At 43.1% G+C, this 22,211-nt stretch overlaps 1 protein-coding gene across 2 annotated transcripts in view; it reads left to right on the forward strand.

Moving 5' to 3' along the window:
* The window catches only part of LOC110537019 (contactin-associated protein-like 4), a 219,319-nt gene that overhangs the window by 82,416 nt on the left and 114,692 nt on the right, over positions 1–22,211 (forward strand). For both annotated transcript variants that reach the window (XM_021622727.2, XM_021622728.2), the window contains exons 6-9: positions 14,547–14,728; positions 18,604–18,744; positions 20,690–20,990; positions 21,199–21,348. In XM_021622727.2, the coding sequence (XP_021478402.2) occupies positions 14,547–14,728; positions 18,604–18,744; positions 20,690–20,990; positions 21,199–21,348 (774 nt within the window). The remainder of the gene's footprint in view (positions 1–14,546; positions 14,729–18,603; positions 18,745–20,689; positions 20,991–21,198; positions 21,349–22,211) is intronic.

Raw genomic sequence — 22,211 nt, forward strand, 5'->3', positions numbered from 1 at the left:
TCTGGACGACTGGCAGATCTGGAAGAGTCTGGTCGACTGGCAGATCTGGAAAAGTCTGGTCGACTGGCAGATCTGGAAGAGTCTGGTCGACTGGCAGATCTGGAAGAGTCTGGTCGACTGGCAGATCTGGAAGAGTCTGGACGACTGGCAGATCTGGAAGAGTCTGGACGACTGGCAGATCTGGAAGAGTCTGGTCGACTGGCAGATCTGGAAGAGTCTGGACGATTGGCAGATCTGGAAGAGTCTGGACGACTGGCAGATCTGGAAGAGTCTGGACGACGGGCAGATCTGGAAGAGTCTGGTCGACTGGCAGATCTGGAAGAGTCTGGTCGACTGGCAGCTCTGGAAGAGTCTGGTCGACCGGCAGATCTGGCAGAGTCTGGTCGACCGGCAGATCTGGGAGAGTCTGGTCGACCGGCAGATCTGGGAGAGTCTGGTCGACCGGCAGATCTGGGAGAGTCTGGTCGACCGGCAGATCTGGCTGCTCCATGCTGACTGGCTGCTCAATGCTGACTGGCAGCTCTGGCTGCTCCATGCTGACTGGCAGCTCCATGCCGACTGGCAGCTCCATGCCGACTGGCAGCTCCATGCCGACTGGCAGCTCTAGCTGCTCCATGCTGACTGGCTGCTCCATGCTGACTGGCGGCTCTGGCTGCTCCATACTGACTGGCAGCTCCATGCCGACTGGCAGCTCCAGCTGCTCCATGCTGACTGGCTGCTCAATGCTGACTGGCGGCCCTGGCTGCTCCATGCTAACTGGCAGCTCTGGCGGCTCCTTGCAGACTGGCAGCTCTGGCGGCTCCTTGCAGACTGGCAGCTCTGGCGGCTCCTTGCAGACTGGCAGCTTTTGCGGCATCCTGCAGACAGGCAGCTCTGGCGGCTCCTTGGAGACTGGCAGCTCCATGCAGACTGACAGCTCCTTGCAGGCTGGCAGCTCCTTGCAGGCTGGCAGCTCCTTGCAGGCTGGCAGCTCCTTGCAGACTGGCAGCTCCTTGCAGACTGGCAGCTCTGGCTGCTTCATGTAGACTGACAGCTCTGGCTGCTCCTTGCAAACTGACAGCTCGGGCTGCTTCATGCAGACGGACAGCTCAGGCTGCTCCATGCAGACTGACAGCTCAGGCTGCTCCATGCAGACTGACAGCTCCTTGCAGGCTGGCAGCTCCTTGCAGACTGGCAGCTCCTTGCAGGCTGGCAGCTCCTTGCAGGCTGGCAGCTCCTTGCAGGCTGGCAGCTCCTTGCAGGCTGGCAGCTCCTTGCAGGCTGGCAGCTTTAGCGGCATCCTGCAGACAGGCAGCTCTGGCGGCTCCTTGCAGACTGGCAGCTCCTTGCAGGCTGGCAGCTCCTTGCAGACTGGCAGCTCCGGCTGCTTCATGTAGACTGACAGTTCTGGCTGCTCCTTGCAAACTGACAGCTCAGGCTGCTCCATGCAGACGGACAGCTCAGGCTGCTCCATGCAGACGGACAGCTCAGGCTGCTCCATGCAGACTGACAGCTCCTTGCAGACTGGCAGCTCCTTGCAGACTGGCAGCTCCTTGCAGACTGGCAGCTCATTGCAGACTGGCAGCTCGGGCTGCTTCATGCAGACTGGCAGTTCTGGCTGCGCTGAACAGGCGGGAGACTCCGATAGCGCATGAGATGAGAGAGGCTCTGGCTGCGCTGAACAGGCGGGAGATTCCGGCAGCGCAGGAGAGCAGAAAGGCTCTGGCTGCGCTGAACAGGCGGGAGACTCCGATAGCGCAGGAGAGGAGAGAGGCTCTAGCTGCGCTGAACAGGCGGAAGACTCCGATAGCGCATGAGATGAGAGAGGCTCTGGCTGCGCTGAACAGGCGAGGCGCACTGTAGGCCTGATGCATAGTGCTGGCACAGGACGTGCAAGGCTAGGGATGGGCACAGGAGGCCTGATGCGTGAGACTGGAACCAACTTCACCAGCCGACTAAAACGGACCTCAGGACGAGTATGGAGCGCTAACCCAGGTGCCATCAAATCCCTGACACGTTCCGTCAGGCGAATTCTATGCAAAATACACCAACACAGCAACTCCCTCATTTCTCTCTCCTCCAATTTCCCCATTAACTCCTTCACAGTCTCTGTTTCACTCACCTCCAACACCGGCTCTGGTTCTGCTCTCCTTGGCTCCTCACGATAAACAGGGAGAGTTGGCTCAGGTCTGGCTCCTGACTCTGCCACACTCTCCCTGAGCCCCCCCCCAAGAAATTTTTTGGGCTGACTATGGGGCCTCCGTCCGCGCCGCCTTGCTTGCTTCGCAAACTCCATTCTCCTATATCCTTCCGCGCACTGCTCCATCGAATCCCAGGCGGGCTCCGGCACTCTCCCTGGGTCGGCCGCCCACCTGTCGATCTCCTCCCAAGTCGTATACTCCATACTGCATTCCTCTTTGGGCTGCTCCTGTTGTTTCTTCTCCCGCTGCACCTTTGGGCGGCTACACTCCCCTGGTTTAGCCCAGGGTCCTCTCCCGTCGAGGATTTCCTCCCATGTCCAGAAATCCTTATTGCGCATCTCCTCGCGCTGCTCCTGCCTGTTGACACGCTGCTTGGTCCTTTTGTGGTGGGTGATTCTGTCACGGTTTTCTGTATGTGAAGGAGAGTCGGACCAAAATGCGGCGTGTAGATTACGATCCATGTTTATTGACTATAGCAACACGAAACTAAATACAAACAGTGCAAAATAATAAACGTAATGAAAACCGAAACAGCCTAAACTGGTGCAAACTAACACTAAGGACAGGAACAATCACCCACAAACACACAGTGAAACCCAGGCTACCTAAATATGGTTCCCAATCAGAGACAATGACGAACACCTGCCTCTGACTGAGAACCATATCAGGCTGAACATAGAAATAGACAAACAAGACATGAAACATAGAATACCCACTCAGATCACACCCTGACCAATCAAAACATAGAAAATACAAAGTAAACTATGGTCAGGGCGTGACAGTTAAAATAAAATGTTCATTCAGTATTGTTGTAATTGTCATTATTGCAAATAAATAAATAATCAGCTTTTTTAGTCAATAATCGGTATCGGTATCGGCGTTGAAAAAAATCATAATCGGTCGACCTCTAGTCAGGATACTCTCGATGGTGCAACTGAAGAACCTTTTGAGGATCTGAGGACCAATGACAAATCTTTTCAGTCTCCTAAGGGGAATAGTTTTTGATGTACCTTCTTCACGGCTGTCTTGGTGTGCTTGGACCATGTGAGTTCATTGGTGATGTGGACACCAAGGAACCACTACAGCTCTACAGCTCCACTACAGCCACTACAGCTCCACTACAGCCACGTCGATGAGAATGGGGGCGTGCTCTGTCCTCCTTTTCCTGTACTACACAATCGTGTTAAACGTGTTAACCCTCGCAAGGCTGCAGGCCCAGACGGCATCCCCAGCCGCGCCCTCAGAGCATGCGCAGACCAGCTGGCCGGTGTGTTTACGGACATATTCAATCAATCCCTATACCAGTCTGCTGTTCCCACATGCTTCAAGAGGGCCACCATTGTTCCTGTTCCCAAGAAAGCTAAGGTAACTGAGCTAAACGACTACCGCCCCGTAGCACTCACTTCCGTCATCATGAAGTGCTTTGAGAGACTAGTCAAGGACCATATCACCTCCACCCTACCTGACACCCTAGACCCACTCCAATTTGCTTACCGCCCAAATAGGTCCACAGACGATGCAATCTCAACCACACTGCACACTGCCCTAACCCATCTGGACAAGAGGAATACCTATGTGAGAATGCTGTTCATATCGACTACAGCTCGGCATTCAACACCATAGTACCCTCCAAGCTCGTCATCAAGCTCGAGACCCTGGGTCTCGACCCCGCCCTGTGCAACTGGGTACTGGACTTCCTGACGGGCCGCCCCCAGGTGGTGAGGGTAGGCAACAACATCTCCTCCCCGCTGATCCTCAACACTGGGGCCCCACAAGGGTGCGTTCTGAGCCCTCTCCTGTACTCCCTGTTCACCCACGACTGCGTGGCCACGCACGCCTCCAACTCAATCATCAAGTTTGCGGACGACACAACAGTGGTAGGCTTGATTACCAACAACGACGAGACGGCCTACAGGGAGGAGGTGAGGGCCCTCGGAGTGTGGTGTCAGGAAAATAACCTCACACTCAACGTCAACAAAACTAAGGAGATGATTGTGGACTTCAGGAAACAGCAGAGGGAACACCCCCCTATCCACATCGATGGAACAGTAGTGGAGAGGGTAGCAAGTTTTAAGTTCCTCGGCATACACATCACAGACAAACTGAATTGGTCCACTCACACAGACAGCATCGTGAAGAAGGCGCAGCAGCGCCTCTTCAACCTCAGGAGGCTGAAGAAATTCGGCTTGTCACCAAAAGCACTCACAAACTTCTACAGATGCACAATCGAGAGCATCCTGGTGGGCTGTATCACCGCCTGGTATGGCAACTGCACCGCCCTCAACCGTAAGGCTCTCCAGAGGGTAGTGAGGTCTGCACAACGCATCACCGGGGGCAAACTACCTGCCCTCCAGGACACCTACACCACCCGATGTCACAGGAAGGCCATAAAGATCATCAAGGACATCAACCACCCGAGCCACTGCCTGTTCACCCCGCTATCATCCAGAAGGCGAGGTCAGTACAGGTGCATCAAAGCTGGGACCGAGAGACTGAAAAACAGCTTCTATCTCAAGGCCATCAGACTGTTAAACAGCCACCACTAACACTGAGTGGCTGCTGCCAACACACTGACACTGACTCAACTCCAGCCACTTTAATAATGGGAATTGATGGGAAATGATGTAAATATATCACTAGCCACTTTGAACAATGCTACCTTATATAATGTTACTTACCCTACATTATTCATCTCATATGCATACGTATATACTGTACTCTATATCATCGACTGTATCCTTATGTAATACATGTATCACTAGCCACTTTAAACTATGCCACTTTGTTTACATACTCATCTCATTTGTACATACTGTACTCGATACCATCTACTGTATCTTGCCTATGCTGCTCTGTACCATCACTCATTCATATATCCTTATGTACATATTCTTTATCCCCTTACACTGTGTACAAGACAGTAGTTTTGGAATTGTTAGTTAGATTACTTGTTATTACTGCATTGTCGGAACTAGAAGCACAAGCATTTCGCTACACTCGCATTAACATCTGCTAACCATGTGTATGTGACAAATACAATTTGATTTGATTTGAATGTCACCAGCATGGTTTATGTAAGTGTTACGTCTCAAATGGGCCTTGGTCAAAAGTCAATCAAATGTTATTTGTCACATGCGCCGTATACAACTGGTGTAGACTTTACCGTGAAAGGAATAAAATATATATAGGGAGTACCACATCAATGTGCAGAGGTATGAGGTATTTGAGGTAGATATGTACATGAAGGCAGGGTAAAGTGACCAGGCATCAGGATTGATTATAATAAGAGTAAAATAAAGAACAGAGTAGCAGGATCAAATGATGAGTGTAAAAGTGTGTGCGTGTGTGTGTGCATGTGTGTGGGTTTTGTGTGAAAGTGTCAATATAGTGTGAGTGAGTGTGTGTATATGGTGTACAGTGCATTTGGAAAGTATTCAGACCACTTCACTTTTTCCACATTTTGTTACATTACAGCCTTCTTCTAAAATTGATTAAATACATTTTTTTTCCTCATCAATCTACACACAATACCCCATAACAACAAAGCGTAAACAAGGCTTTACATTTTTTTGCATTATGTTAAAAATATAAAACAAATACCTTATATGCATAAGTATTCAGACCCTTTAATAAGAGAGTTGAAATTGAGCTCTGGTGCATCCTGTTTTCATTGATCATCCTTGAGATGTTTCTCCAACTGGATTGGAGATTGTGATAAATTCAATTGATTAAAAATTATTTGTAAAGATACACTTGTCTACCTAAGGTCCCACAGTTGACAATGCATGTCAGAGCAAAAACCAAGCCATGAGGTAGAACGAATTGTCGGTAGAGCTCCGAGACAGGATTGTGTCGAGGCACAAGGGTACTTAAAAATGTCTGCAGCATTGAAGGTCCCCAAGAACACAGTGGCCTCCATCGTTCTTAAATGGAAAAAGTTTGGAACCACCTAGACTCTTCCTAGAGCTGACTGCCTGGCCAAACTGAGCAATTGGGGGAGAATGGCCTTGGTCAGGGAGGTGACCAAGAACCTGATGGTCACTCTGACAGAGCTCCAGAGTTCCTCTCTAGAGAACCTTCTAGAAGGTCCACCATCTCTGCAGCACTCTACCAATCAGGCCTTTATGGTAGAGTGGCCAGACGGAAGCCACTCCTCAGTAAAAGGCACATGACAGCACACTTGGAGTTTTCCAACAGGCACCTAAAGGACTCTTAGACCATGAGAAACAAGATTCTCAAGATTGAACTCTTTGGCCTGAATGCCTGGAGGAAACCAGGCACCGCTAATCACCTGGCCAATACCATCCCTACGGTGAAGCATGGTGGTGGCGGCATCATGCTGTGGGGATATTTTTCAGCGGCCGAGACTGGAAGACTAGTCAGGATCAAATCAAATCAAATCAAATTTTATTTGTCACATACACATGGTTAGCAGATGTTAATGCGAGTGTAGCGAAATGCTTGTGCTTCTAGTTCCGACAATGCAGTAATAACAAGTAATCTAACTAACAATTCCAAAACTACTGTCTTGTACACAGTGTAAGGGGATAAAGAATATGTACATAAGGATATATGAATGAGTGATGGTACAGAGCAGCATAGGCAAGATACAGTAGATGGTATCGAGTACAGTATGTACAAATTAGATGAGTATGTAAACAAAGTGGCATCCCCCATCCAATCTGACAGAGTTTGAGAGGATCTGCAGAGAAGAATGGGAAAAACTCCACAAATACAGGTGTGCCAAGTTTGTAGAGTCATACCCAAGGAGGCTCAAGGCTGTAATCGCTGCCAAATGTGGTTCAGCAAGTAAAGGGTCTGAATACTTATGTAAATGTGATATTTCAGGTTTTATTTTTAATAAATTAGTAAAGATTTCTAAACGTATTTTTGCTTTGTTATTATGGGGTAGATTGATCAGTTTTAGAATAAGGCTGTAACGTAACAAAGGTGTAGGGGTCTGAATGCAACTGCGAAAGGTGTCATTGTACGCTGATAATTTGTATCCTTTTAAATCCACAATTAGAATACCTCCACAGCCTCATAGAGAATATAGATAATTTTCTAACCTCTGGATTTAACAAAATTATGATAAGTGGATTTGAGGGCCATCAAATATTACATATTGGATCACTAAAAAACATATCTTTTACATTACCGTGTAGTTTACCAATAAAATGGTCTGACGGTGAAGTGGAAATAGTCCATTTTTTTTTTCGGATATGAATACTATCTCACTGCAATACATTTTAATCGAAAGTTAGCAAAAATAGATAAGATCTTGCTACCATGGAAAGTGAAATATTTGTGGAAAAATCACCCTTATTAAGTCATTAGTCATATCCCAGTTTACCTATTTACTTACGGCCTTGCCTACACCTAGTGAATTGCTTTTTTAAAGATATGAGCAAAACATATTCACTTTTATTTGGGACTGCAATCCAGACAGAATTAAACAGGCCTATTTATTTAATGAATAGCACAGAAATGATTAAATATTAAAGCAATAGACCTCTCGCTAAAGGCATCAGTCATACAAAAGTTACACATAAATCCAAACTGATTCTCTAGCAGATTAGTAAAAATGTCTCACCCCATGTTCAAGAATGGCCTTTTTCCCTTTATTCAGATTACAACCACTCACTTTGGGTTATTTTATTGTAATGTATAGAGCAGTAAAGACCAAAATTGGTAAAATAAAAAAAAAATGTGATACATTTTTTTATACAAGTTTCATTTAAGGACCAAAAAATGGACAGCTGTGCCATATAGATTGCAAAATAGTTGTGAAAAGATTTTTGATGTACCGATTCCATGACACATGGTTTATGAACTGATACACCAAAACAGAGTTTCTGAATGTAAATTATTATACTATATATGGGGGATACAATCATCCCAGCTCTGCAGATTTTGATGTGAAGAATAATATAACACTCTTAGCAAAAATGTTTCATCTTTAATTTACAATCTGTAGAAACTGAGAATAGAAAGGTTCAGAAATGTTTTTAAACATCACAAAAATGTTTCATCTTTAATTTACAATCTGTAGAAACTGAGAATAGAAAGGTTCAGAAATGTTTTTAAACATCACAAAAATGTTTCATCTTTAATTTACAATCTGTAGAAACTGAGAATAGAAAGGTTCAGAAATGTTTTTAAACATCACAAAAATGTTTCATCTTTAATTTACAATCTGTAGAAACTGAGAATAGAAAGGTTCAGAAATGTTTTTAAACATCACAAAAATGTTTCATCTTTAATTTACAATCTGTAGAAACTGAGAATAGAAAGGTTCAGAAATGTTTTTAAACATCACAAAAATGTTTCATCTTTAATTTACAATCTGTAGAAACTGAGAATAGAAAGGTTCAGAAATGTTTTTAAACATCACAAAAATGTTTCATCTTTAATTTACAATCTGTAGAAACTGAGAATAGAAAGGTTCAGAAATGTTTTTAAACATCCCAAAAATGTTTCATCTTTAATTTACAATCTGTAGAAACTGAGAATAGAAAGGTTCAGAAATGTTTTTAAACATCCCAAAAATGTTTCATCTTTAATTTACAATCTGTAGAAACTGAGAATAGAAAGGTTCAGAAATGTTTTTAAACATCACAAAAATGTTTCATCTTTAATTTACAATCTGTAGAAACTGAGAATAGAAAGGTTCAGAAATGTTTTTAAACATCACAAAAATGTTTCATCTTTAATTTACAATCTGTAGAAACTGAGAATAGAAAGGTTCAGAAATGTTTTTAAACATCACAAAAATGTTTCATCTTTAATTTACAATCTGTAGAAACTGAGAATAGAAAGGTTCAGAAATGTTTTTAAACATCACAAAAATGTTTCATCTTTAATTTACAATCTGTAGAAACTGAGAATAGAAAGGTTCAGAAATGTTTTTAAACATCACAAAAATGTTTCATCTTTAATTTACAATCTGTAGAAACTGAGAATAGAAAGGTTCAGAAATGTTTTTAAACATCCCAAAAATGTTTCATCTTTAATTTACAATCTGTAGAAACTGAGAATAGAAAGGTTCAGAAATGTTTTTAAACATCCCAAAAATGTTTCATCTTTAATTTACAATCTGTAGAAACTGAGAATAGAAAGGTTCAGAAATGTTTTTAAACATCACAAAAATGTTTCATCTTTAATTTACAATCTGTAGAAACTGAGAATAGAAAGGTTCAGAAATGTTTTTAAACATCACAGTACTGTTGAAAAATATATGGCAAATAGAACAACTGGATGGGACTAAAAACGACAAGATAACTAATGTAAAATATACTGTGTCCGTAAAAAGTATATAGGTTCAGAACTTTTTTGGTACAGCACAGTTAAAAAATATATGGCAAATAAGAAATCAAAACTGGATGGTTTTCAGAGATATATGAGAGGGGTTGAGTGTACCTGAAAGATGTGTGGCAGATTGTAAATTATGCAGACAATTACATTGAACATTACATTGAAGCCACAATCTATTTCTAATACTAAAGCTGATCTACTGCCCCCCTCAAAAAAAAAAAAAAAAAAAAAACCCTCTGAAAGATTGATCAAACGGAGAGTTCTGAAAGTTTGACACTAGCACAAATAATGTCTCTCTGAGACTCGAACTCTGCCGTGAGACTTCTCCCTCACATCTGCCCATGGGGATTAGGTCTGCTTCTCAAGTGGCACCATATTCCCTAAAGATGTAGGATCTTAATTTGGGCCGGTTTGCTACAGCAGTAAAATAATGCTGCAGCAACGGGAAATGTGAATTATTATGCAGATTATAATTAAAGCTGCAATATGTAATTTTTGGGGGGTGATCTGACCAAATTCACATAGAAATGTGAGTTATAGATCTGTCATGCTCATTGAAAGCAAGTCTAGATATGTTCTATGTGTGCAATTTCTATGCGTCCCGTTTTGTTTTTCAGTCCTTTACTTCCGTGTACACTAGCTTAAACAGCTGAAAAATATATATTTTTAGTATTGAAAAGATATTTAACAGAGGTTTAGATGGTACAATAATTCTCTACACATTGCTTGTTTTGTCACAAACTGAAAGTAGGTGAGATCCTACACCTGTATACTGTCCCTAATTTTGACCCTTGACCCTGGGGAATAGGGTGCTATTTGGAACGCATTAGGTATGGGCCAAACTGCCTCTGCCACGAAGAGAGCTCAGTTAATCAATACCAACAGATGGATATTTATTTGTTTGTGAAGCTCGACCTCAAGGCCTCTTAATCGTGTCTCATCCCATCTCTCTTCTCAACTAATCTGACATCATACAAATAACCTCTACATAATTGATGTGTTAAAGTGACACACATTCATCATTTGCAGAAGTCTCTCTCTCTTAATGATGTTGTAGCCTCTAGGTACGTCCCAAATGACTATTCCCTATATAGTTCACTACTTTTGACCAGGGTCCTTTAAAATTCTGATCAAAAGTAGTGCACTATGTAGGGATTAGGGTGCCATTTGGGATGCAGATCTCTCCGCTATAACCAGCTTCTCCGAAGAATGTCTAATACATATTTAATTACGGAGTGCATTTGCTTCACTCATTCCTTCATCCCTGGCACCACAGTACTGCACTGCTTCTTTTCCAGACCTGGGTTCAAATACTATTTGAAGCTTGATTGAGCTTGCCTGGTACAATGGAACCAATAGTAAAGTCCCAAAACCTCAGAACCCCACCCATCTAGCACTCCAGGCAGGCTAAAGCAAATGCTTAAAGTATTTGAAATATTTAAAATAGTATTTGAACCCAGGTTTGTTATTTACTGCAAGACAAAAAAAATCACCCAACATGTTGTGAGGTTGCGGACTGTAAAGATGGACCTGATAGAGTTCATACTATATCATGAATTATGTCCTGCTATCTTTTACAAGCTGCAGTTTTTTTAAATGATGCATAATTACTTATTGGACTTCTTTCTTTAGCCAGTATGGTTGGTATGGTATACTGTACAAGACAGTCCCCAACAAGAATAAAATGACTGAAGTTCATGGGTTCTCAATGTGGCTGTGTGTCTCCCCAAGTAGCACCCTATTTGCTATATAGTGCTCTACTTCAAAGGTAGTGCACTATGTAGGGAACAGAGTGCCAGATATCCCGAGTCTCATGCCAGAAATACAGTTAAAAAGCTACTGTAGTTTAAAACATTGAAACACTGAGCCTTCAAGACACCTGCCCTGTCCAACCTTATGACTTCTGTCTTCTCAAAGGCAGCACACTCATGTATCTTCATTTTCTCTTTTTGGTATGGGCCATTAAGTCATGGATTCTGATAAAGCTTTTTTCACTAAGTCACTTACATGCCTACCACACCGCACAGTAATGGTTGGAATTCGACAAAATGATTGAATAGCATATACAGTATTTGTACATTTATTTTGCACCGCTTGCACACGTTGCGTGTATTTGTAGATTTATTGCGTGTGCAAGCGGTGCAAAATAAATGTACAAATACTGTATATGCTATTCAATCATTTTGTCGAAACTTCTGATGCCCATCAATGGGCTTCTGCCTAGCCAGGTGCTAAAATAGAACTTGGTTCTATTTTACATGTTTGGCGTGCTGCAAGTCCCGCCTCTGCCATCTCCTCATTGTTTTTTAGGAGAATATTCCCCATGGGTGATTGAAAGATGAATGAGGGTCACACTCCAGTCCATTTCATTGTGGTAGTGCTCCTTATAGTTGGTTGCCAACTGCCATATAAAATCAGAAGAAGAAGAAGAAGAATGCACTAGGTTTCCCCTTTTTATCTGTGGATTAATTGTCAGAGTGGAGAACACAGGATTTTGTATGACTCAACATGGGTCAAAATTATACAAAGATCCAGCAGCATAAAAAAAGGACCATATGCATTTCAGGTAAAACAACAACACAATGTTTATTTTCCAGGACAAATTTGCTATTAATAGTGAACAAAAATGTAAATGCAACATGTTGTGTTGGTCCCATGTATCATACGCACAAGAAGCTTATTTCTCAAAAATGTTGTACACAAATCTGTTTACATCCCTGTTAGTGAGCATTTCTCCTTTGCCAAAATAATCCATCCACCTGACAGGTGTGGCATTTCAAGAAGCAGATTAAACAGCATGATCATTACACAGGTGCACCTTGTGCTGGGGACAATAAAAGGCCACTCTAAAATGTGCAGTTTTGTCACACAAGACAGTGCTGCAGATGTGAATGAGGGTGCAATTGAAATCCTGACTGCAAAGTTTGGCAGTACGTCCAACCAGCCTCATAACCGCAGACCACATGTAACCAAAGCAATCCAGGACCTCCACATCCGGCTTCTTCACCTGCAGGATCGTCTGAGACCAGCCATCCAGACAGCTGATGAAACTGAGGAGTATTTCTGTCTGTAATAAAGCCCTTTTGTAGGAAAAAACTACTTCTGATTGGCTGGGCCTGGCTCCGCAGTGGGTGGGCCTATGCCCTCCAAGGCCCACCCATGGCTGCACCCCTGCTAAAGTGACTAGTGACTGATTTTCCGATCCACGGCCCTACCTTTTTTTTAAAAAGGTATCTGTGACCAACAGATGCATAGTTGTATACACAGTCATGTGAAGCCCATAGATTAGGGCCTAATGAATTTATTTCAATTGGCTGTTTTCCTTATATGAACTGTAACTCAGTAAAATCATTAACTGTTTCATATTGCATTTATATTTTTGTTCAGTATGTTTGGTTCACAGTTGGTTTTGGTATTTTAACTTACGTGTCACGAACGCGTCTGGTGGGGATAAACAAAATCAACACGCTCATGATTGCAGACGCAGAATCAGGTGGTGAGACGGTTTTGTCAGCATTTTCGGTTGATTGCACAGATGAAGCCATGTGGATTGATATATTGAGTAGTTGACTGGCATCTCTCTTACAGATGTTTGTCTCTTGAATGATTTAGTATGTGGTGACCTAAACACTGGAAACCAGTGGTGGCGGTCTCACAGTAATGGTTGGAATGGAATTAATGGAATGGTATCAAACACATCAAAAAACATGGTTTCCATGTGTAATATACCATTCCATTCCAGTCATAACTACACTATATATGTATATATACAAATGTATGTGGACACCCCTTCAAATGAGTAGATGCAGATATTTCAGCAACACCCTTTGCTGACAGGTGTATACAATTTAGCACACAGCCATGCAATCTCCAAAGACAATTACAGGCAGGAGAATGGCCTTACTGAAGAGCTCAGTTCGTCAAATATCTGCCTTCTAGAGCTGCCCCGGTCAACTGTAAGTGCTGTTGTTGTGAAGTGGAAACGTCATGGAGCGACAACCGCTCAGCCGTGAAGTGGTAGGCCACACAAGCTCACAGAACGGGACCGCCGAGTGCTGAAGCGTGTGTCGATTACAACACTCACTGCCGAGTTCCAAACTGCCTCTGGAAGCAACTTCAGCACAATAACTGTTTGTCGGGAGCTTCATGAAATGGGTTTCCATGGCCGAGCAGCAGCACACAAGCCTAAGATCACCATGCGCAATGCCAAGCATCGGCTGGAGTGGTGTAAAGCTTGCTGCCATTGGACTCAGTGGAAATGCATTCTCTGAAGTGATGAATCACGCTTCACCATCTGGGGGACGTGACAGACAAATCTGGGTTTAGCGGATGCCAGGTGAAAGCTACCTGCCCGACTGCATAGTGCCATCTGTAAAGTTTGCTGGATGAGGAATAATGGTTTGGGCTGTTTTTCATGGTTCGGGCAAGGCCCCTTAGTTCCAGTGAAGGGAAATCTTAACGCCACAGCATACACTGATATTCTAGACGATTCTGTGCCTCCAATTTTGTGGCAACATTTTGGGGAAGGCCCTTTCCCGTTTCAGCATAGCAATCCCCTGTGCACAAAGCGAGGTCCATACATAAATGGTTTGTCGATCGTTGTGGAAGAACTTGACTGGCTTGCACAGAGCTCTGACCTCAACCCCATCAAACACCTTTGGGATGAATTGGAACGCCGGCTGCGAGCCAGGCCTAACCGCCCAACATCAGTGCCCAACCTCACTAATGCTCTCATGGCTGAATGGAAGAACTTCACCGCAGCAATGTTCCAACATCTAGAGGAAAGCCTTCCCAGAAGAGAGGAGGGTGTTATCGCAGCAAACGGGGACCAACTCCATATTAATGCCCATGATTTTGGAATTAGATTTTTTTTAACGTAGTCTATGAGCCATCCTCGCCTCACCAGTCTCCACTGCTTGAAACATACAGCATTTCCTTATTCTAGCATTGCCTGTCCTAGAAAGGAAAACACTTCTATCAGACTATTACCAGAACACGTTTTCCTCTGTGATTAATGTATGGTTTTCTTTCTGTGTCTCTGTTGTATTCCAGATAAAAGTGTCTCTCCTGGTCCTGAAAGCCACATGGTTGTGTCACTGGGTAGTCTTCTAGATGACCAGCACTGGCACCACGTAGCCATCGAGCGCTTTAGTGGCCACCTCAACTTCACTGTGGACAAAAGCTCTCAGCAAATCCAGGTTCCTGCAGAACTCAGTCCTTCCGAGATAAACGAGGTGTGTTGTCTGTGACCTGTGGTGTGTTGCCTGTGACCTGTTTCTCAAATAATTACACACACACACACACACACACACACACACACACACACACACACACACACACACACACACACACACACACACACACACACACACACACACACACACAAAACCATTCCTGCATGCTTGTTCTTTCAAATATTACCCTCCATTTGTCTCTAACCGATGCGTTCATAGATACTGTACGAATTAAACACATAGAAGACACACACTCAAAATAAATATAGCTTTGTAGCACGGGTCTTGATTATGCCATTGAATTCTCTCCAAGAGGGATTCATTAAAGGCCGCTAATGAATAAGATTAACCCAACCTCCATACAATATTTCTGGACTGTTTTAATAAATGGCCTATAGAAATACTTTTCTATTGAAATTTTAACACAGTTGAGCTACTGGTCATAATCTACATGAGTCCTATTGAGACAATTATGTACAATTTGTGCCATTGTAGTCCCTACCTGAATACACAGATTGGGATAATTTATTTAATCTACTCTTCTGCGCTCTGCTCTATGCTACTCTGCTCTATTCTGTTCTGCTCTGCCATACTCTTCTCTTCTGCTCTACTCTGCTCTGCTTTACTCTTCTACTCTACTCTACTTGTCTCTTCTGCTCTACTCTTCTCTTCTGCTCTGCTCTACTTCATAGCCAGCAGCATACCACCCTGCATCCCACTGCTGACTTGCTTCTGAAGCTAAGCAGGGTTGGTCCTGGATGGGAGACCAGATTTTGTTGGATGGCCAGTAGGAGGCAACCTTTCCTCTGGTCTGAAAAAATATCCCAATTCCCCAGGGCAGTGATTGGGGACATTGCCCTGTGTAGGGTGCTGTCTTTCAGATGGGACGTTAAACGGGTGTCCTGACTTTCTGTGGTCACTGAAGATCCCATGGCACTTATTGTAGGGGTGTTAACCTGTTGTCCTGGCTAAATTCCCAATCTGGCCCTCATACCGTCATGGCCACCTAATCATCCCCAGTTTTCAATTGGATCATTCATGCCCTCTCCCCTGTAACTATTCTCCAGATTGTTGCTGTCAATGATAATATGTTCTCAGTCAATTTACCTGGTTTAATAAAAATCTCATCTACTCTTTTCCTCTACTCTACTCTGTCCTATTCTACTCTGCTCTTCTATCCTTCTCTGCTCTGCTCTTCTACTCTACTCTGCTCTTTTCTTCTACTTTACTCTGCTCTACTATTCTGCTCTACTCTACTCTGCTCTTTTCTTTAACTCTGCCCTTCTACTCTGCTCTTCTACTCTGCACTTCTGCTCTACTCTACTCTGCTATTTTTTTCTACTCTACTCTGCTCTACTCTAGTCTTCTGCTCTACTCTACTCTTCTGCTCTACTCTATCCTACTCTGCTCTGCTCTTTCCTTCTACTCTGCTCTACTCTTCAATTTTCTTCACCTCTACTCTGCTCTTCTACTCTGCTCTTCTGCTCTACTCTACTTCACTCTTCTACTCTGCTCTACTCTACTTTGCTTTTCTCTTCTGATCTACTCAGCTATTTTCTTCTACTCTACCTTGCTCTACTCTGCTCTTCTCCTCTACTCTTCTCTTCTACTCAACTTTGCTCTACCCTTCTACTCAGCTCTTCTACGCTGCTCTTTTCTTCTTCTCTACTCTGCTCTACTCTTTTCTTCTACTCTACTCTGCTCTTCTATTCTATTCTACTCTACTCTACTCTAATTTTCTATTCTACTCTTGTCTACTCTACTCTACTCTACTCTGCTCTGCTCTGCTCTGCTCTGCTCTTCTTCTCTACTCTACTCTGCTCTTCTCCTCTACTCTTCTCTTCTACTCAACTTTGCTCTACCCTTCTACTCAGCTCTTCTACGCTGCTCTTTTCTTCTCTACTCTACTCTTTTCTTCTACTCCACTCTGCTCTTCTATTCTACTCTACTCTCATTTTCTATTCTACTCTTGTCTACTCTACTCTGCTCTGCTCTGCTCTTCTTCTCTACTCTACTCTGCTATTTTCTTCTAATATATTCTGCTCTACTCTAGTCTTCTGCTCTACTCTACTCTTCTGCTCTACTCTATCCTACTCTGTACTGCTCTTTTCTTCTACTCTGCTCTACTCTTCTATTTTCTTCAGCTCTACTACTCTGCTCTTCTACTCTGCTCTTCTGCTCTACTCTACTCTGCTCTGCTCTACTCTGCTCTTCTACTCTGCTCTGCTCTACTCTACTCTGCTATACTCTTCTACTCTACTCTACTCTGTTCTACTATTTTCCTCTACTGTACTCTGTCCTGCTCTACTCTACTCTGTTCTTCTATTCTACTCTACTCTACTCTTCCATTCTGCTCCTCTCTTCTACTCTGCTCTACTCTTCTACTCTACTCTACTCTGTTATTTTCTTCTAATCTGCTCTGCTCTTCTACTCTACTCTTCTGCTCTACTCTGCTCTACTCTACTCTACTCTGCTCTGCTCTGCTCTGCTCTGCTCTACTCTGATCTACTCTACTTTGCTCTTCTACTCTGCTCTACTCTACTCTGATTTTCTCTTCTGATCTACTCTGCTATTTTCTTCTACTCTAACCTGCTCTACTCTGCTCTTCTCCTCTACTCTTCTCTTCTACTCAATTTTGCTCTACTCTTCTACTCTGCTCTTTTCTTTTTCTCTACTCTACTCTGCTCTACTCTTTTCCTCTAATGTACTCTGTCCTGCTCTACTCTACTCTACTCTACTCTACTCTACTCTACTCTACTCTACTCTACTCTGCTCTGCTCTACTCTGTTCTTTTCTTCTACTCTACTCTGCCATTTTCTTCTTCTCTACTCTACTCTGCTATTTTCTTCTTCTCTGCTCTGCTCTACTCTTCTCTTCTGCTCTGCTCTACTCTTCTGCTCTACTCTACTCTACTCTTCTGTTCTACTCTGCTTTGCTCTTTTCTTCTGATCTTTTCCTCAACTCTATTCTGGTCTTCTACTGTGCCCTAATCTACTCTGCTCTTTTTTTATACTCTACTCTGGTCTACTCTACTCTACTCTGCTCTCCTACTCTGCTCTACTCTTCTGTTCTACTCTACTCTGCTCTACGCTGCTCTTTTCTTCTGATCTTTTCAGCAACTCTATTCTGGTCTTCTAATGTGCCCTACTCTACTCTGCTCTTTTTTACTCTACTCTGCTCTACTCTACTCTGATTTTCTCTTCTGATCTACTCTTCTATTTTCTTCTACTCTACCCTGCTCTACTCTGCTCTTCTCCTCTACTCTTCCTTTCAACCTTGCTCAACTCTTCTACTTTTGTCTTCTACTCTACTCTGCTCTTTTCTTCTACTCTACCCTACTCTACACTTGCTCTTCTACTCGGCGATTCTCTTCTACTTCACTCTGCTCTTCTACTCTACTCTACTCTACTCTGCTCGACTCTGTTCGACTCTGCTCGACTCTTCTCGACTCTGCTCTTCTACTCTGCTTGATTCTGCTCTTCTACTCTGCTCGACTCTGCTCGTCTCTTCTACTCTGCACTTCTCATCTACTCTACTGTGCTCTTCTCTGCACTTTTCTTCCACACTACTACTCTGCTCAACTCTGCTCTTTTCTTCTACTCTACTCTGCTTTGCTCTTCTCTTCTCTACTCTGTCCTGCTCTACTCTACTCTGCTCTTCTCGTCTACTCAACTCTGCTCTGTCCTGCTCTACTCTACTTTACTTTACCTTTTTATTCCTTCCTAAACATATGCCATCAATGCATGATTTCCAATCTCATTTGGTCTATCACCACTTGTTGAAGGTGTTACTATATCAAATTCCCATATCATGATAATATACTGTAGGTAAGAACATGTTGGAATATTAACTTTGGCTTGATGTTCTTTCACAAGATTAGCTATGGTGGCGTCCAGTGCCATGGAAGTCAGAGGGTTATGTCCAGGAGGAACTTCCATGGGTGCCTTGAGAACCTGCTCTGGAACGATGTGAACGTGATAGATCTGGCCAAACAGCAACAGCAGGTCTCCATCACGGTACGTTTGCAAAGGGGAGGGAACACATCACCTCTACATCACTCTCCAACCAAAGTGCATGAATTAAGTAGCAAACTGAATTGAATAGAACATTTAACTCTTGGAGGTTGATAAAAAATGTATAAAACCAACTTGTTTCAGCCCTTAGCCATCCTCCGGGTTTGCTACCTCAGCCTGTTGAACTGTAGGTGGTTGGTGATAGGTTTATTATTATTTTTTTTTTTTAATTGAATCTTTATTTAACTAGGCTAACCTGGAATTATATGGGATTTATCTGCTGACCTGGATTCAAATAGTATTTGTTTTCTTTCAAATACATTAGCTGAGCTTGATTGAGCAAACTTGAACAGGTGGAATAGTCGCAAAAGTACAAAAGTATTTAAAAGGAAACAGAGATACTATAAATCCCATAGCGCACCTTGTGTCTGTGTGAACTGCTGGAAAATCAGACCTCTCTGCATCTAGCTGCTCCTCTATATAACAGAATCACCTCAATACAAATGGGTTATTTTCCTGTTGATTGGTCCATTAATGAGGGGGGTACATTGAACAGAGTGTCTGAATCCCTCTAGATGGTGTTTAGCTCTCTCCTAAACACATTTTACCGTCTTGTAAATGATTACCTTAACTGCTCCAAAATGAAGTAGCGAATGGAGGAATAAGCAGAAATAATTAATGCGGGAAAACTGAAATGAATAAACACCCACACATCTAACACAGAGAATACCAGTAGCCAGAAATTAGATATGACCATTTGTTTAAATGTAATAAATATACTAGGGAAATGAAAGTGACGTCAGTCTCTGGAGTTTACTTTGAGGACATATTTCTTTGTTCTTTTTCAGTGGTTCAAGTTTCTCCTCACTACAGTAGCATACTGTAAGCACACTGTTGCAGTATGTCACTTTCACTGTTGCTGCAAACAACTGTTTCCCTGTTGTAGTTACTGTACAACAATGTAATTGTAACGCTCGTCGTCGTAAGGAAGAGTGGACCAAAGCGCAGCATGGAAAGTGTTCATGATCTTTGTCAAGAATCACTCAAACAAAAACAACGACTACAAAACCAAAAACGAACAGTTCCGTCGGGCACATTATACTAAACGGAAAACAACACCCCACAAAACCCAAACGGAAAATGACAACTTATATATGATCCCCAATCAGAGACAACGATAGACAGCTGCCTCTGATTTGTAACCACACTCGGCAAAAACAACAAAGAAATAGAAAAAATAGATTCTCCCACCTGAGTCACACCGTGACCTAACCAAACATAGAGAATAAATAAAGATCTCTAAGGTCAGGGCGTGACAGTCATACTTGTCATACTAAAGATACTGCTGTGATATCACTTTGAGCTAGACAGTACTGCAATACACCTTTTTCGCCCAGCAGCAGACCATGAAACCATCATTACTATACAACCACCATCCAACAACAATGGTTAACACATTAGATGGCTAGACCCTACTCCCAGACAGACACACAGTATGATTTCAGTCATAACTTCAGAAAGTTGCATTTGACTAGCCTGATTAAGATGGTCCATGTTATTACTAGCTTAAACCAGACTGAATGCTGGGCTCACCATTGTTTCATTGAAGCAAAACAATGGTTGAGTGCAGAATTCAGTCTGGTTTAACCTGGCTAGCATGACAGCAATCGTCTTTGTTTGCTTTGCTAATGTCCTGAGATCATATACCTCAGATCCCTATAAGGTTGAGGACTCTCATTATGATTTGTATTATGAATGTCCTCCTGCTGGACATTTTGCTGATTAGATGGATCTCTTCGAATGCCATTCGCAATAGACTCAGGTCAGATGTCCCTTAGCTTGATTTTACCTTCTTGCTGAGGACTAATTCATATTTAGGTTTTTCCCATTACATTACACATATCTATATACGTATATATATATATATATATACACACTTTTTTTTTAGGGAAATGTGACCTTTACATGTGCTGAGCCAGTCTCTGTCCCCGTGACGTTCGCCGGCGCGCAGAGCTTTCTCCAGTTGCCAGGGGCAGCGCAGCAGCAGAGAGATGGCGGCGGGGTTGCCGTGGCGGCGGTTGGCGTGGCGATCAGCCTGCAGTTCCGGACCTGGAATAGAGCGGGCCTTCTGTTAACCTTTGACCTCCAGCAGCAGGCGGGAAGCCTGTGGCTCTACCTGAGTGAGGCCAGAGTCAGGCTGCAGGTACACAAGGCTGGAGGATACACAATCCTAGTGGACGTAACTGCAGGTCAGATCAACAGTAACATACGGTTGTTGTTTTGTGAAGTTTTGATCTATGAGAATAACACAATCTCATTACCCTAAATAGCTAATCACTGGAAAAACAAAAACATCCTTATTGCACCCTAAGACTGTTATGCAAAATATTGAGTTGAGCAGGATAATGTCCTATATTATAGGTAGCTAATACACTCTTGTTTCCTTTCTGTCCATAGGATTTGGTCTGAACGATGGCCAGTGGCATTCAATAGATCTAACTGCAAGGAGAGGTCATCTGACCATCACTGTGGATAAAGAGGAAGACTCCACTGCTCATGCCAGCCCATCTTTCCCCGTGGTATCAGGAAACAACCTCTTCTTTGGAGGTGAGAGAAAACAACATGCATCATATACTGAGTGTACAAAACATTAGGAACACCTTCCTAATATTGAGTTGCACCCTCTTTTGCCCTCAGAACAGCCTCAATTTGTATGGCCATGGACTACAAGGTGTCAAAAGTGTTCCACAGGGATGCTGGCCCATGTTGACTCTAATGCCTCTCACAGTTGTGTCAAGTTATCCTTTGAGTGGTGGACCATTCTTGATACACAAAGGAAACTGTTGAGTGTGAAAAACCCAGCAGCGTTACAGTTCTTGACGCACTCAAACCGCTGCGCCTGGCACCTACTACCATACCCTGTTCAAAGACACTTCAATATTTTGTCTTGCCCATTCACCATCTGAACGGCACACATACACAATGCATGTCTCAATTGTCTCAAGGCTTAAGGAACCTTCTTTAACATGTCTCCTCTCCTTCATCTACACTGGTTGAAGTGGATTTAACAGGTGACATCAATAAGGGACCATAGCTTTCACCTGGATTCACCTGGTCAGTCTATGTCATGGAAAGAGCAGGTGTTCCTAATGTTTTGTGCACTTAGTGTACATTGGACCTCAGGTTTTTTTCTGACTGTGTCACATGACCAGGAAAAACTCTTCGCTGTAATCATAAATACTACTTGGCTTTCCAGAGACTAATCCTAATTGCAGTTAGATAGTCAAGGGTAACCTTTGGTGCATATGTGTATCAAGATTTGTTTTGGACCAGTAGCGTTTGATCTCAGGGCTTAGTGCAGAGAAGCATAGAGCTTCTTAACCAGACTGCAGGAACTCTCCTCCTCCACTTTAGCTTCCCTCAGAGCATTGTTTCTCTGTTTGGATTCTGTGTTTGTCTCTCTGTCCCCC

The sequence above is a fragment of the Oncorhynchus mykiss genome, chromosome 12 (genome assembly GCF_013265735.2).
Source record: "Oncorhynchus mykiss isolate Arlee chromosome 12, USDA_OmykA_1.1, whole genome shotgun sequence".
Taxonomy (NCBI): domain Eukaryota; kingdom Metazoa; phylum Chordata; class Actinopteri; order Salmoniformes; family Salmonidae; genus Oncorhynchus; species Oncorhynchus mykiss.